An 18542-nucleotide genomic window follows, 5' to 3' on the forward strand; every position below is an offset into this window, starting at 1 on the left:
TTCAAAAGGCTGGTAAGGTTACAAGAATTAAACTACACACAGAACTCATTGCTGGAAAAGATATAAGCATGTACAGCTAGAAATTTAATGCACAATAGTGCTTTATTTCAGCATTGTGAGGCTTATTTCTGGAGCAAAACTTGATGGTATCTATTTCCAGAATGTTTTGTGCCAGTTCCAGTGTCATGAGCTACGCTTGTGAGTCTCGATGCAGTGTATGTGTTAAGGGTCCATAGCTCAACTTCATTGTCCAAGTAATGTTTGTTTTGGAGCATTGTGGAGAAATTCAGACCATATTGGCAGTCCTAGGACAACATGATCTTCACACCTCAGCAGCAAGGTTATTGTATAGACTTTGGGCCCTACACTTCTGGTCTATGACAGCATTCCAAGCAATTCCCTGTCAATAACTCACCACCTAATCTCTGAATTGTCCTTCACCTCTATAGTCAACTCCACAATTCTTCTCCAATCAGCATTAATCTATTCAATTCTTTACACCTGTACCCTCAAGCCCCCAAAGCTTTGCCAGTGTGTCCGTCATCATCAGCCCAATTCCCAGCACTAAATGCCAATTACTTGCTTGCACTCTAAGCCCCTGGTCCCAGCTGATAGGCTCAGAGGCACCTCTACCCATCCCAACGCTTGGAGCATGCATTAGCAGACTGGGCAGTGACTTGCTGAGCTCTTATCATGGTCTAAACCGATTACCAGCCTTGCACAGACAGTGGTAAGACTGATTCTTTTAGCGCACAGTCCAGCATCTGGTAATGAAAACCTTTCAGAAATCATCATCTCAGGAGACTTATCTCAGCAAAGTAAGGCTTTAGAATCACACATGGAACATGTATGGTCTTTATGAGTTTGTACACTGTGCAGATCAGTGACTGAACATCTCAAAAGGTAGAACTAGCAGAAACATATAAAACTGAAGCTTCAGTGATATTGCAATAGTAGAACTATTCATAGACGTGGAGCAGCTTTGGTGCAGAAATAAGTGACAGCATGTATACCATTCGGAGTCAGATTCTTCACCGTGATTAGAAATTAACCATGCCAAGGTACAATTTTATGTGCCTACATATAGAAGGCAGTAAAAATATTTTTCATATTAAACAATTTACTAGAAATTGAGGCTCAATAAATAATATTCCAGTGCATGATGTCATATGGTCCACAGGTGACTGACAGCAAAGCATCACAAAGACCAATATACAGGAATGGTTGTACGGCAGTTCCAGAGAATTTGGACCTGTGTTCTACATGTTAATTCCACATGTCCCCTGTTGGCAGTGCTGATTAATAGGGTGAGACAGCATTAGAGCTACAGGTAGAAATGGAATCCATTACCTGGCACTGTTGGTTTCAATGAGCCATTAATATAAAACCTGTACGAGCAAGAGGCAAAACAAGTTCTGCATGATTTTTCGATTTAAGTTTATTAAGGAATAAAATAAAATTATATTTTTCCAGAAGATATTTTCCTACTTCTCCTCAGGGGGGAGTCTCTGAACTAATAGGCATGGACTGTAATCTGCAAACCTGAAGTAAGACTTGCTGTATGAGCATGGAAAGAATGGGAAAATTGACAATTGAATATTGGCTTGTCACCCTAGACTGAGCAGCAGTTTTGCTATGGAAATACTTGCCCTTCAAGTTCTGGTTGAACTCAGCAACAAGGTGCTTGGGCAAACATCATAGAGGCAAGTAAGACTCCAGAGGGAATCACTGCTTATAAAACACAGCCATGAGAAAAAAGGATCACTTTGACACTGGTGGATGAAAGTGAACCTGCCAAAATCCATAGGGGAGGATGCCAGATTCCAGTAGAAGAATGGAAATAACATAAATTACAGAAAAAAAATGAAGTCAGAGAAAGTGCAAAGAAAGACAAAATAAACCTGTTTGGCTGAAAGCAGAAAAAAATGTGGAAAAAAAAACTGAGAATGCTGAAAATTCTCATCAGATTGAACAGCATCACTGGAGAAAGAAACAGAGAGTTGGAATTTGCAATGCTTTACTCGAACCAGGCAAAAGATTGCAGAGTGGAGTCAGCAACAGAGAGAATAGAGGTAATGTCTTTGATACGTGCTGATCACAGTTGTCAAAACAACAAATACTTTAGAACCAGTCAGCTGGAGACAGAGAAAAGAAATGAAACAAATTGAAATAGAGAGGTACAGCCACTCCTGTGTAGATAGAGGATATAACAGACTGGATACCTGTAGTGTTAAATTCAGTATTAAGCTTCATGAGCTGCAACATACCTAAAAGAAGCTGAGATGTAGCTCCTTGACCTTACCTTGTGCATTGTTGGAGCAATGTCAGAAGGCCAAAGACATAGATGCTAAAGTGATTGTTGGGTAGAAAATTAATGTGACAGACAACTGGAAGCTTGTCGCTGCCCTTTGTACAGGTGTTCTGAGAATTGGTCACCCTTTCTGCATTTGTTTTCTCTGTTTAACAGGAGACTATATTGAGAGAATTGAGTGCAATATACTAAGTCGAAAGATGTTCAGGTGCAATGCTGTTTCATCTGTGTGAAATGAAGAGCAAACATGCAGGGATGTCCAGAAAATCAAATAACCAAGGGAAGAACATTTCTCTTGAGGGAAAGTCAAAGGTCATATCTTACACTACATCAAAAATAGGTTTTCTTCAAGTTTAGGAGTCAATGGATTGAATACATAATCTCAGATTAAACAGGAATGAGTAAATAACAACAGCTAACAAAGAAAGAAGTTGAAAAAAAATCCTCGAGGTCAACAGGAAACCCCTCTGTCAGAAGTTGTGTTTACACAATGACTTTAAATGGCAAAACATTTTAATTTTCTTTCATGGTGGACAAGTCAGATGTGAAAGAGCAGTAGAGAGATAGTTCAAGGGGCAAAGCTGCCTTACATAAACAGCCCAATGTTAGCACTGGAGAGTGAAACCACGGAAAGTATCCAGTCCAGATGGGGTTCCCGGCTGAGTACTAAAGGCCTGTGCTAATCACCTGGCTGGAGTGTTCACTGAAGTCTTTAACCTCTCCCTTTGGCAGTCCAAAGTACTCACCTGCTTCAAGCCAGTATCAATTATACCGGTGCTTAAGAAGAACATGGAAACCTGCCTCAATGATTATCATCCAGTATCATTTACATCCATTGTAATGAAATGCTTTGAGAGGTTGGTGATAAAACATCAACTTTTGCCTGAAAAGCAACTTGAATCCACTCCTATTTGCCTAGCACCACAAAAGGTCCACAGCAGATGCTGTGGCATTTCACTCACCCCTGAAACATCTGGACAGCAAAGATGCATTTATCTGGATGCTTTTGATCAATTATAGCTCGGCATTCAATACCATTATCCCCTCAACACTAATCAGTAAGCTTCAAGACCCTGACCTCAGAGCCTCCTTGTGCAACTGGATCCTGGATTTCCTCACCTGCACACCTGGGTCAGCTTTCATTGGCAAAAACACCTCCTCCACAATCTCCATCAGCATTGATGTACCACAGGGCTATGCATTTAGTCCCCTGCTCTACACTTACCACCGTGAAGCCAAGCACAGCTCCAATGCCATATTTAAGTTTGCTGACAACACCACTGTCATTGGCCGAATCAAAAATGGTGATGAATCAGCAGATAGGAGGGAGATTGAAAATCTGTCTTATTGGTGCCACGACAACTACATCTCACTCAATGCCAGCAAGATCAAGGAGCTTACAATTGACATCAGGAGAAGGAAACTGGAGGTCATTGAGCCAGTTCTCATTGGGTGATCAGACATGGAGAGGGTCAGAAAATTTAAATTTCTCTGTGTTGTCATTTCAGAGGATTTGCCCTGGGCCCAGCAGACACATGCCATTACGAAGGAAGAATGGCAGCACCTCTACTTCCTTAGAAGATTGCAAAGATTCAACATGACCTCTAAAACTTTGACAAACTTCTATATATGCGTGGTGTAGAGTATATTGACTAATTGCATCATGGTCTGGTATGGAAACACTGAAGTCCTTGAAAGGAAAATCCTTCAAAAAGTAGCAGATACGGCCTAGTTCATCATGGATAAAGCCCTTCCCACCACTGAGCACATCAGCATCCATCATCAAGGACCTCCCCAGCAGACCATGCTCTCTTCTCACTGCTGACATCAGGAAGAAGGTACAGAAACCTCAGCCCTCACACCGCCGAGTTCAAGAACAATTATCAACCCTTAACCATAAGATTCTCGAATCAGTGGGGATAACTTCACTCAACTTTACTTGTCCCATCATTGAACTGTTTCCACAACCTATGGACTCACTTTCAAGGGCTCTTCATCTCATGTTCTTGATATTTATGACTTTTTAAAAACCTTTTGTATTTGCACAGTTTGTTGTCTTTTGCACATTGGTTGTTTGTCCACCCTGTTGGGAAATCTTTCATTGATTCTATTATTTCAGAATCAGAATCAGTTTTATTATCATGTGACGTGAAATTTGTTTACTTAGCACCAGCAGTTCAATGCAGTACATAATCTAGCAGAGAGAAAAAAATAAATAAAATAAAACATAATAATAAATAAACAAGTAAATCAATTACATATATTGAATAATTTTTAAAAAATTTGCAAAACTAGAAATATTGTATATTAAAAAAAAAGTGAGGTAGTGTCCAAGGGTTCAATGTCCATTTAGGAATCGGATGGCAGAGGGGAAGAATCTGTTCCTGAATCACTGAGTGTGTGGCTTCAGGCTTCTGTACCTCCTACCTGATGGTAACAGTGAGAAAAGGACATGCCTTGTGTGCTGGAGGTCCTTAATAACGGATGCTGGCTTTCTGAGACACCGCCCCCTAAATTTTTCAACTTATTGTGTATGCCCACAAGAAAATGAATCTCAGGGACTTTGAGGACTTTGTACTTTGATAATATATTTACTTTGTCCTTTGTACTTTCTCCATTAATTACAATTTGTACTCCATCCTATGAAACAATTAAAAAACCCTCCCCTTTGAGTCGAATAGATGGGAACATCATACAAAGGATCTTACAAAAATGGTGTTGCTTACATATCAAATATAAATTTAAACTCCATGTATTTTCCTGTCAAGTTGAAAGGCTGTTGCTTCCAAAGATCAATAACTAACACTTTAGTAACCAGCAATGAACCTATACTGGGTTGCCCCAGGATCATCAACCAAAACAGAGAAACTAAGACTGTAAGAAAAATAAAGAGCCTTAAAAACTTCAACAATTTTGTTACAGCTCCATAAAAATTTTCTATCCCTAAGGTTCCCAAAAGCTTCATAAGACCTCAGTCACACCTCTGGAAACTGAGGAGACACTGGCACCTCTGGGATGGAATATGTGCTAATCTGTCCTCAAAAGTGAGGCAAGCACCCAGACTCACTATCCTATCATCCCCCAAATCAATTCACACCCATGGGAGATGTGACCAGGTGCTTTGTCCCAGGCTAGCAAGCTTTTTGGATCTGATATGCCTAGGATGCCTCCCATCCATTTTTTTAGATCCCAATTGAAGTCAACACAGTATAACACACTGTATGATTTAAGGTTCAACACTAATCTGGGAATGTTGCAAAGAAAGATGAAATCAAATGGTTTCAAGAAACAGTTACTCAGGCATTTAAATGGATCATATTTAAACCATCGACACTACTGCAACCTCATGTATTATCAATACTGCCGATATTATGCACAATGTCAACCTTAAAGGCTTGTTCTACAAAAATAAAAGATTATGACAAAATAACTCATTGATTTGAAAGCAAGTGACAGTCACTCTAAGGAGATTCATTTACTCCTTTAATAAATGCAAAGCAGTTTAAGGAAATTCCCAAATACTGTGGATTCCTGTTAATTGGGCCACTGGTTAATCGGGGTAGCAGCTTATTTGGGACAACTCTTAAAAACAAAAACAAACTGAGAAAATTGCTGGGATTCCCAGCATTTATTTGGGACAAATATGCTGCTTAATTGGTTCAGGAGGCTGTTGCCATACAGTTTCTAACTGGAGTCAGTTGTGTGCACTTATGTCGCCATTAAACACTACACCATGCTTAGAGCAAAGAGTTTGTAGATAGCATCAGTTGTGTGTGTTTGTGCTCAAAAAGCAGTGATTTTTATCACTGACAGTTCTTGAGAAATAAGCAGTAATATCACTCAGAACTGTTTCGCTCACTGTGGTTTCAAGCATTTAGGCTTGGAGATGCCAGAAACGGCTGGCTATTTGTATGGCCATAAGATACTACACCTTGCTTAGGCTTTTAAAATAGTGTCAGTTGTGTTTGCTGATGTCATGTTACCCATTTCGGCTGAGGACGCAATTCATAAGCAAAGATTTTCGATAATTTTGTTTTTTATTTTGAAGGCGGTCCATTATCTGCCCTAGGGGTCTGTGTTGCTTTTGTTTATTTACAGTCAGTTGGCAGCATACACAGCAATACACACTGGATGAATTCTTCCATCCATAACTAATTGGAACTAATGCACAGTTTTATCACTGTAGTATTGATAGTGTTCTAATTTGTTCTCTATTTCATTTTAAATGTGTAATCTGTTACTCAGTTAAATGCTAGTTTAGCATTTTCTCTCCTTTATTATTTCCGAAAGACTTCAGCTAACTGGGGCAGCTGCCTAACTGAGCCAATATACACTGGTGTATATGATGTGTCCCAATTAACTAGAATCCACTGTATTTTAAGAACAATTTTTTAGGAAAAATCAGTTGCGATAATGATTCACCTACCATCATCCAGGTACAACTGGTCCAGTTCTTGAGGCTCTTGCTTCACTGTAACTTGCAAAGGAGTCAACTCCTGGCTGTTCTCCCCTGGGACTGGTGGCATCATTGATGGACTAGATTGAGCTCCATTCCTTGGAGACTTTTGAGCTTGCTGTTGTTGTCCTCTTGCTGCAGAATTAGTTGGACTGAAGGGCTGCACGTAAGTCACCTCTGGTGAAGCAGAAGGGCCTTGAGGAGAAAGATTGTTGGGATACAGGGCATGCTGGAAGCCATGGGAACAGCTGCTGTTGAGGTGCTGACTCATTGGGGGCTGCATCAGGACGTGTGCAGAGTGAGTGGGCGAAGTTGGATGGACAACAACCGACCTGTGCATTTCTGGAAGAGCGGGCACTGTTCGAGATTGCTGGTGACCAAGCTGGGTACTGGCTGTACTGCTGGTGCATTTTGCATAGGGGGCAGATGTAATGTCATGCTGTTTATGAATTGATGTAGGGGAGGATGACAACCCAGCGTTTCTCTGTTGACAAGAGGAGAAACTACTTACAAGGCAGGAACTGGGATCCTGTGTTATCTCGGGAGCCATGACTGGTTGAGGGTAGTAGGGCTGGGACAAGGGACTCATCCCTTGATTGAGTGATCCATAGATTAAGGGTGCTTCATAGTCATCGGCAGGTTCTGTTTTTATAACGGGAACTGAGGAGAGAGAGAAAAAAAACAAGGTGAGAGATATTCGTGTGTGGGTCTGCAACTAAGGTACTTTGAAAAATAAACATGATTCAGAGTCAGTGACCTGAGTCTCTCACTCAGTAGAAATTGGATGAGTCACGAGCACAAGAAAGTCACAGCTGTTTTTCATATTGAAAGCACTATTTCCTTTGGAATCATCCATCCACATAGCATAGTGTATAAACACATTTTTACAGACGTACATTGTAACAGAGGCCTGAAGTCCAAAGCCTCCACCAAATCACTTATACTATTCAGACTGAGTATTTTAAAATATGCATTCTTGGTAAAAGAGAAATGTGAAAAAAAATCCATTGAAGACAATTGGTCAATGACATTCATTCATCTGAAATTATTACAATATCTCTATTATTGCTGTCAAGGCAGTGGAAGTGATTGAGACGACACAAAGGAACAGGAATTCACTTAAGTTAATGGAACTGTCTATTAGGAGGATTAGTACATCATAGCGTACATTTAATATTTTTGAAAAGACCAATTAATTGAAAACAAAATCCAGAATCTAATCATTCCATTTTAATTTTTGTCTGTAATTGTCCGTGTTTATTTTCCTTCTTCGACACTTCACAGTCCGTTCCATTCTATTATAGTTAGACATCAGCTGGTTTCACTGATCAAGCACAACAGAGAATGGCTACAAGTTGCTTGAGCTTGGTTTTATAAACTAATTTTGGCTCCATTTCATCAGCTGTGAGATCAGGAGGAGTGCAGACACTGAAGGAATGTAAATAAGCATTGTAAACATTATTTACACAAACATCTCAATGGTAGCAATAAACTTGAAAAGGTGTGTGGAATTTTAATTTTTAGTTTATACGAGCCTACTTCTCAATCTTGTTTATTCCTGAGAGTAACCCGGATGTATTAGAAGCTCTCAGAATATTTAGGTATCTCTAAGCCTTCCAGAATTTTGTACTGAAAATAAACTAATAAATTGTGTCCTCACCTTCTTACTGCTTCCTGTCTTAAAGTGGTGTCAAGAATTTCCAGAACTTATTAAACAATGCCATGCACTTATTAATGAGTTTTCCCTTATGCCCACTATGTTAATATATTGTTTTTATATTATCATTTAAATAATTTAAAAAACCTTTCTCCCTGTTCTGACTGACATATTCATCAGCTAATCTGAAACCGAATTTGGACATCATTTAAGCCTGTGTTAACAAGAAAGCTTCCTTCACATTCTGTTTAATTTTATCCCCCCCCCCCGTATATTATGGGAACATCCCTCTCTGCCATTGTACAGGAGGTGTTGCCTCGTGAAGGCAAAATCGATCAGCAAAGATCTCTCCATATGGGATATGCAATCTTCTCACAGCTACCGTACCATCCGGCAAGAGGTACAGAAGTCTGAAGTCCTACACCACTAGGTTCAAAAACAACGGCTTCCCTTCAGCCATCTAATTTTTGAAACAACCAGAACAACCCTAATCACCAGAGCTCAGCAGCACTGTGATAATAACACTCTTACGGACTTTGTGTTCCATCATTCTGACTTCGCTCTTTCTCCTAAAATTTGTTTTATTTATATTTATGCATTCTTGTGAGCAGACACGGTGTGCCCACAAGAAAACGGATCTCAGGGCTGTACATGGTGACATATATGTACTTTGATAGTAAATTTTCTTTGAACTTTTTCCATGTGAATACTGCCTACATGATGCTCTGTGCCTGTGATACTGCTGCAAATAAGTTTTTTTATTGCTGGCACATGTGACAATAAAATTGTCCTTGAATAATCTACTCCTATAGTGAAAAGGCTAAAATCCTTTCTTCTTAAAGCAAAGGCTGAATGCCCAGCCATCACTGGCCTGAGTTTACCACACATCCCTTTCACAACACTATGGAGATGGTGGTAAGGGTGTTCCCAGACCAATCAATACAAAATCCTATGACTTTTACTACTCTCTTTCCCACAACTTCAAATAACCTTGAGTTAATTCTTCTAGTGAGTAACATCAATTATATAAATATATTGAAATGTTTATTTACTTATTGAGATACTGTGCAGAAAAGGTACTTTTGGCCCTTCAAGCCATGCTGCCCAGCAGTTTAATCCTAGCCTAATTATGGGACAATTTACAATGACCAATTAACCTATCAATTTGTACATCTTTGGACCGAGGAAGGAAACTGGAATACCTGGAGGAATGCAACACAGTCATGGGGAGAACATACAAACTCCTTATAGGCATCAACAGGAAAAGGACCTGGGTTGTTTGTACTGTAGAGCATTGTGCCAGCCACTATACTGCCATGTATTACATTGCACAGAATAAAGGTACTATTATACTCCTGTGTGCTTAATGGCAAGAATTACTACAACACAATAAATATTGTTAAAAATAGAACCTAGTAGAGCCTAGTAATTATACCAATAAATGCAACTAACATCCAGGAACAATAGCAACGATATTGATAATGACTCAGCCATAATTATTTTCTTAGTTCCTGCCTTGTCCATCTGCAGGATCTTACATTCTCAGCCATCCCAACCAACACAAGTCGTCTCCCAGCATCTCCACACAAGATGCTCAGTTCCCCACAATAACCTGGATAATTTCTACAGGTAGGCAGTCTTAACTGAAGCAAATAACAGGGAGTGGAAAAGAAAGAGAGAGAGAGGGAGAGAAAGGGGAGAAAGAGTGAGTGTGTGTGTGTGTGTGTGAAAGAGAGAGAGAGAGAGAGAGAGAGAGAGAGAGAGATGGAAAGTGGGGGAAAGAGAGAGAAAGTGGAGAGAAAGAGTGTGTGCATGAGACAGAGAGAGAGAAATGGAATGGGGAAAAATAAAGAGATAGCGTCAGAATGGCGAGAAGAGTAAAGGGCTAATAGAAAGTGTGCGAGGAAGGAATGACAGAGAATTGCGGTGAAAATATAGAGAGTAGTGAGAAAGAGTGAGAGTTAAGGAAAGAGGGGGGAATTAGTGAGTTTGTATGGGAGAGGAGTAAGAGAGAGGGAAAGCAGACAGTGAGAGAGGAGGGTAAGAGTAAAGGAGGGAGAGATAAAAAGCAGGAGAAATGTACAAGGTACCAGACAAATCAAAATAAAACAATGAATCATAACAAAGAAAGACCAACTTGCATTTGAGAGAACAAGCAGCTGGGTCTCGGTTTGGAGTGTCATCCAAAAGATAATAAAAAATCAAGGTAGCACTCCCTTGTACTACACTGGAGAGAGTCCGCCAGCTCAGTGTGTGCGGGTCTCTGGAGTGAGATGTGAACCTAAAGTCTTCCAAAGAAGAGGCAAGAGTGCTGCAATTGAATCATGGTCATCAGTATCTACAGCAGAATCTAGTTTGTTATTGCACCCTTATGCTAGGGTAAACGCTGTCCTATCAAGGCCTGCGTTTACTGCCCATCCTAATTGTTCTTGAACTGAACTGTTTACTTGGCCATTCAAGAGTCAATTCAGCACTGGATCTGGAGTGACATGCCAGCTCAAGCAGGTAAGCATGGCAAGTTTTCTTTTCCTGAAAGGCACCAGGTTGGTCCTTCCTTACGAACTGATAGCTTCAATTACAACTATCCATGGCTTATTTCTTATAATCTCATAACTACCCAAGGCAAGATTTGAAATGGATTGTTAGTCCAGTTACTGGATTGTTATTCCAACCCTCTAGATTACTAGTCTGGTGTTTTAACCATTACACTCCCATCATACTCTACTGGGGGCTATTATTAGGATATAAATGACATGTAATGCATTCAAAGGCTGAAGCAGATGCACATTGAAATAAAGAATTAGGGCTACAGCTGGACAAAAAAGGAAATCGACAGTGAAGAGACTGGTATAGGGAAACAGATGACAAGAGAAAGCTAATATGTTCCACTATTTTATCAGTGAAAACTGCGTATTTTATATGAATGCACGTCTTTCATGGTTTAACACAACAATTATATTCTGCTGTACATACATATGTTTGTTAAAAATATCAAGAGAGATGTGTTGGTAATTTGGTACATTTATTGTTGATAGATCTGATGCATTTCCAAAAACGGGACGAATATAAAAAATATCCAAAGATACTTCAAAGAATGGAAAACTTGGTACTATATAGAATCGATGGTTTTGTACATTGTGACAATTTGTTTAACCCTTCTGTCTCTTAGCTGGCTTATATGCTTGATTTGAATTTTTTCATGGTATCTTAATAGTCTTTGTAAGTGGAATTTTATAGTATGAAATATAACTTGGCTTTAGACCAATTAGTTTAAAATGTTCACTGATGTTAACAAGACAGGCATTGATGGTTAAACAGAACTATGTATCAGACAAAATAAACACTGGTGGTCTAGGAGCAACACTATAACTTCACATAATTACTAGCAAAATTACTTTCAAATCTTCCAGTTTAGTTACAGTGACAGAGTCTAAATAGAGATCAAACTTTACTGTGTGCTTAGAAATATGATGCTGCTCAAGCTGTTTATCTTTGCCATAGATGAAATGCCTAGCAGCCAGTCGTAACATCTGGACCAGAGAAAGCTTTCGGAAGGTCAAAGCTATACAGTATTATTTCTTGATACTCCTCACTATGCATCACAGAGGAAATCTTGCATTGACTTGCAACCTTGCTCAACCTCAGGATTTCCCAGGGAGCCTTCCAGTCAATGGCACGCATGGAAATGTTACCTCTGTGGTATTGTACGAAGCCCAGCAGCTGAATTGTGCACAGCAGAGCATGAGAAACAATAATGAAATACATGACCAGATCGTCCATTTTAAGTTTTGCTGGAGAGGCAGATTCTGGGATGGAGAACAGAGGTCAGCAACTTCTCTTTGGCATAGGGCTTTTTTTTTAACATCAACCTGAGAGAGCAAGTGAGGAACAACTCAACATTTTATCTGAATATTGGTACCTCTGACACTGCTACAGGCCTTCGGAACCTCACTGAGGTGTCAAACATTGACATAGCACTTACATCTCTAAAGTAGGGCATAGCCTTCTGGCTCAGTGGCAAGAGTGCATCTTTCTATGTATTGATTACAGAAAATAAAGCTTTTGAAGAAATAAACACAATGAAGAGGCATTTTTTTTCTTCAGTGAATTTCTACAGATGTACCATGGAGAGCATTCTAACTGGCTGCATCACCGTCTGGTATGGGGGAGGGGGCTACTGCACAGGATCGAAGTAAGCTGCAGAGAGTTGTAAACTTCATCATGGGCACTAGCCTCCACAGTATCCAGGACATCTTTAAGAAGCGATGCCTCAAAAAGGCAGCATCCATCATTAAGGACTCCCATTACCTAGGTCATGCCTTGTTCTCATTGCTACCATCAGGAAGGAGGTACAGGAGCGAGAAGCTTCTTCCCCTCTGCCATCCAATTTCTGAATGGACATTGAACCCATGAACACTACCTCACTACTTATTTATTTTTATTTTTACACCACTTATTTAACTATTTAATACATATACATATATATATTCACATCTTTTATTATTATGCATGTAATGCATTGCTGCCACAAAGTTAACAAAGTTCACAACATATGCCGCTGATATTAAATCTGATTCTGATTCTAATTCTGAGATCACCAGGTAGAAGTTAAATCTGTGCTGTACAATGTCAACAATGGCATCCCACTAGATGTCCTAAGTTATCATTTCTAGTTCTTTTCCAGGTAAATCTGTGGCACAAAATGATGCTTAATCTGACCTGGTCCATTGCTGTATTCTATGAGGCAATGCAACTCACACAAGCAGGTTTTGGTATCACAGTAGCAAAGCTGGTAGAACTGCTGCTTCTCAGCTCAAATGACCCAGGTTCAACCCTGATCTCTAGTGTCTTCTATGTGATGTTTGCATGTTCTCCCAGTTTCCTCACTTCACAAAAACATGCAGGTCAGTGGGTTAATTGACCATTGTGAAATGCCCCTCTCCCCACTGTACAAGTGAGTGTTAGATTTAAGGAGGAATTGATGGTAATGTGGTTGGTGTAGAATTGTGGCAAATGGATAGATGGATGATAGGCTGAAGGGCTTGTTTCCATTCTTCAGTCTACATCCATCACCTGGCATCAGTCAGAAAGAAGATGAGTGTAAATATCATCTGTGGATCAAAAGGTCCCAAAAATAAATGGATGTCTTTCTTTGTTTAAATAATTTATGGGAGGTGGCTATCACTAGCTGGGCCAGAATTTATTTACCATCCTCTATTACCTTGGTGGCATTGACAGCAAGTTGTTACCGGGAACCCTTGTAGACTGTGTCATGAAGACACTTGATGTGAGGCCTTCCTTCTAGCAGGCACTCGCTCTCTGCCTCTAGAGACACAGAAGTTCTGCAGATGCTGGAAATCCAGAGTGTGTGTGTGTGTGTGTGTGTGTGTGTGTGTGTGTCTCACACACACACACACACACGTTCCAGTGTCAAATTCTGTCATTATACATCAAATGCTTTACATTAAAAAGACACACATTATCTTTCTCAGAATATGGGACCTTAAAAATGCTTTTCATCAGCTGCAGATAGGACTCAAGATGCAGAAGGCATGGTGCTCCTTGTTAAAATACCATAGAAGACCTTCTTAGCAATTTGCTTGTCAGAATTCAGTAATGTTACTTCATTTTGGCACACTTTAATTTTAAATCTGCTTTTTATTTATTGAACTGCTACCTAGGAAGTGACACGTGATAATAAGCACAATTAATTTTGTTTGTGAAGAGGCAGTTGCCTAAATCTGATGTCTGTAATACTATGCACTAATCATTTATCCTCACTACTGAACGGTCAGAAACTGTAGAAAGACTGGGAGTGAATTATCAAGTCTCAACATATTTTTTGAGTAATGCAAGTCATATATTTCTTAATGCAATCCAGAAGTACATTAAAATGCCATCTGCCCTGATTGTTATTAATCTCACTACTGCCTCTCTTCAGTCTGCAGCTGAGACAGATCAGGTTTTCAAGTGTACAGACAATTTATGAGCCGTTAAATAGATTCTGACACCACGAATTTCAGCCTCAGTCACTGCTGATTATTTTAAAGCAGCTTTACCTCATAATATACCCATAAAGTAACCATGTCATTGAAGGAAATTTGCTGTCACTTTTGTCATCAGTTTAGTGACTTGCATCTTGTTAATATTTGATGACCTGCTTAAATGCCCATCAGTAACATTGGGATTAACTATTTTATTGTGTATAATAATATTATCCTAGTTTGTCCTGCTTCCATCTATCCAAGCAGGATCAAAGGCTCCCTCTGGTGTCAAAGCCTCCTTGTATTGCCATATTACTAGCCACTGAAAACCAATTCCAGGGATGGGTGGGGTGATTGACAACATACCACCATGACACTAGAATGGGCAATGCAAGCAACTTGGTAATGCTGAGGGAGACCATGGCTGTATAGTGGGTAGCACTCTTGTCTCTTCAGCTTGAAGGAGTAGAGCACTCACTTTCAGATGTGTGACTGCAAAATCCCTCGCATACTCCGTTGGAGTATGGAAGGGCAGCATTGGCTTTCAGATGAGAGGTTAAACTAATGCCCCTTCTCAGGTGGAAGTAAAAGATCTTGTGGTATGAAACCAAGTCAGAGCTAAGATATTATCCTCTGGTATCTACCAAAAAGTCCTCAGTGAAGCAGGACATGCATCATAATTACATTTCTGAGTGCAGAATTTAATGTGTGCACATTGTCTGCCAAGATGGCTGCAATGATAAAAAGAAATAATTTGCACTGTCCCGTGCTCATGTGTGTATAAATGCATACCTTACTTCAGAAAATAAAATGGAAAATTTGGAAGTATCCAGCATATCCAACAGAACCCATGAAAACTGAAATTAAGATACACACTTCAGGTTGATGACCTTTCATCAGAATTAATAAACTTCCAGCATTTTCTGTTTTATTGTAGGCTTGTAGACTTATCTTTCATTATAAGCCCAGATTTATATTGAAAAATCTCTCACAATGGCCCATTCTAGTGTACTAAAAATTGCTCACACTTATTTTGCCAGCAGCCAGATCACGCACGCATTCCCTTCACAATACCAATTCTTGTTGGTTTCATATTCTCCACAGAAGTTCTGTTACTTGTTCTATTGACCCTGAGGAGACAGATACTCAACATATGATTTTGCACAATGTATTTTTGCTAAGCGGCTAGGCTCTTTGTACCCTCTTATAGATCTTGGCAAGTGTACCACAACATCTGTTTATTTTCTTCCATGTTCTTTGCTTTTATTTATTTAATTTAAGTTCCCTTACGTTTAGTACCTGATTACGTCAGGAGGAAATTTACTTCCCCACACAGAAATTGAATAGTACAGCACAGGAACAGGCGCTTTGGCCCACAGAGCTTGTGTTGAACACAATGCCAAATTAAACTGCCTCCTTTTGCTTGCATCCATGTGCTTCCATTCACTACAGATTTATATGCTTACTTAAAAGCCTCTTGAACACCATTTTCATATCTGTTTCCACTAGCACACCTGGCAGTATGTTCCAGGTACATATCACTCTTTTCTATAAAAAAAACTTACTCCACATGTCCCCTTTAAATCTTCCCCTTCTAGGCAGTGTCTAAAGTAGGTGACATGCTCAGCACATCATTGTGGGCTAAAGGGCCTGTATGTGATGTGCTGTAGATTTCTATGATTCTCACTTCAAAGCTATGCCCACTTATATTTGACTTTTATACCCTAAGAAAATGATTCTAGATGTCAACATGAATGATGCCTCTCATATCACTATATACTCCTATTAGGCCTTACCTCAGCCTCCAACACTCTGGAGAAAAATAACCAAAGTTTATCCAGTCTCTCCTAATAGCTAATACCTTATAATCAAGGCAACAGTATGATAGAACTCCTCTGAACCCTTTCCAAAGCCTTGACATCCTTTCTGTTATGGGGTGATGTGAACTGCATGCAATAATCCAAGGATGGCCTAACCGAAGTTTTATACAACTGCTCATGACTTCTTGACTCTTCCACTCTACATCTAATACTCGATGATTATTCACGTTGGACAGAATGAGAAATATGGGAGTATATAGAGAAGACATTAACTTAAAATTATCATAACAAATTGATTGATCCCAGCCACCAGTAATATGGAAAGTACTTTTTAGCTCTTTCAGTAGGAATATCTTCAATCACCATGCACCCACATATATCTTTGCCGTTCTCAGGCTGTAATTGCCAAAGGAGCTTCTACCAAATATTGACTAGAAGGGGGTGAATACTTATGTGATCGATTATTTTACAATTTATATTTGTAATTAATTTAGATCACTTTGTAGAGATTGTTTTTCACTCTGACACAACAGAGGGTTTTTTCTGTTCGTCAGTGTTGAAAAAGCCCAATGTAATCCATTGTGATTTACTGTTTTAAAATAATAAAACATGAAAACTTCTGGGGGGGTGGCATGAATTCTTTTTATAGGCACTGTATATGGAATGGAATGTATCAACAGCTCTCAGTGCCTTACATTAAGATCATAAAATTATTTAATTTTTGTATTTCATAAATTTTATGTCAATAGAAAAGCAGCATCCATTATTAAGGATCTCCAGCACCCAGGTATGCCCTTTTTTCACTGTTACCATCAGGTTGGAGGTACAGAAGGCTGAAGGCACACACTTGGCGATTCAGGAACAACCTCTTCCCCTCTGCCATCCAATTCCCAAATGGACATTAAACTCATGAACACTAACTCACTCTTTTAATATACATTATTTCTGGTTTTTTGCACGATTTTTAATCTATTCAATATATGTACATTGTAATTGATTTACTTATTTATTTTTATTATTTTATTTTGTTTTTTTCTTCTATATCAGGTATTGCATTGAACTGCTGCTGCTACGTTAACAAATTTCACAGCACATGCTGGTGATTATAAACCTGATTCTGAATAATAAAATTAACTTCTATTCATGCTGTAAAGCTGTAAGAATAAGCATTCAGACCAGAAAACACAGATAACCTCCGAATCATTTTTGATTTATCCTTGAATATTCTAATTTACAATGTTTAGTTTAGTTTTTAGCATTACAGTTTTTAGTTTTACTTTATTTAGTCCTTTTAATTACATTTTTTAAATTTTAGCTGTATGGTTTTTCAATTATTTAGATCTATTTGAGTAACTTTATTTCTAATTGTCTTTTAAAATGTTAAAGTATCAAATGCATTTTAATTATTTTATGTTTTAATACTTTTAATCTATTTGAATAGTTGTTATTTTTAACTTCAAAAGTTTTAATTAAAACAATAGAATATTTAATTAATTATATTTCATGAGAGACATTTTAAATATTTAAATGACTTTGACAGCTGGCAGGATGTCTATGTCCATTGGGGCAAAAGCTCTGATATATTTTCTGAGGCCTGTTCACCACCACGCTGCAGGAAGCCTCGTGGATGGTGAGAGAATGGGTGCAGGAGAGGGTGGGGAGGGGGCGGAGCATTGCAGGTCAGCTCGTTCATCCCTCCACATCTGGAAAAAGTGCAGTCTTCAGCAGGAGGGAATCCAGGCAACAGGCTGGGTCCATGGAGATCTGGCTCATTATTCCAGCAGATGTTTAACTTTTTCCAGCTGCCACTAATGTGACTGATGGCTCAAACATTCATGAAATGATATTTTGGGAACTAATCTCACTTCAAACGCTGCAAAGAACAGATGCTGAAATTGGTATGTGCTCTAAAATATGCAATATATATTACGGTTAAAATGTGAAATTAATGCCAGTCCCTATCCCAGAGGTGTGACAGGGCATTCATGGAAGGCTCTGATGACCCAGAACTACCACTGGATATAAGCTGTGTGTGGGTGACTTCAAATCTAGCCCAAGGATTAAAAGTACCTCAACATCATGAGGAAACCCTGGCTTCCTGTAATTCATGTCATAGATTCATGACCTTGACCTATCAAGTCCATGCCAATCTTTTTGCTCAATGATACTCATTCCATTTTCCAGCATTGAAACAGTATTCTTCCAAGCCTTGCCGAATTAAGTGTCTGCCCAAACATCTTTCAAAAATAGTAATTGTATCTGATTCCATCACCTCCTCTGGTAACATGTTCCAGAGATCAACCGCTCTCTGTGT

The 18542-nt window shown here is 39.1% G+C and overlaps 1 protein-coding gene across 1 annotated transcript in view; it reads right to left on the reverse strand.

Annotated features, from left to right (window-relative positions):
• Window positions 1-18542, reverse strand: part of nfatc1 (nuclear factor of activated T cells 1) — a 262760-nt gene that overhangs the window by 97426 nt on the left and 146792 nt on the right. Inside the window, exon 9 of the mRNA XM_059972556.1 lies at window positions 6738-7427. Coding sequence (XP_059828539.1) covers window positions 6738-7427 — 690 coding nt within the window. The remainder of the gene's footprint in view (window positions 1-6737; window positions 7428-18542) is intronic.

The sequence above is a fragment of the Hypanus sabinus genome, chromosome 1, assembly GCF_030144855.1.
Source record: "Hypanus sabinus isolate sHypSab1 chromosome 1, sHypSab1.hap1, whole genome shotgun sequence".
NCBI classification, from domain to species: Eukaryota; Metazoa; Chordata; class Chondrichthyes; order Myliobatiformes; family Dasyatidae; genus Hypanus; species Hypanus sabinus.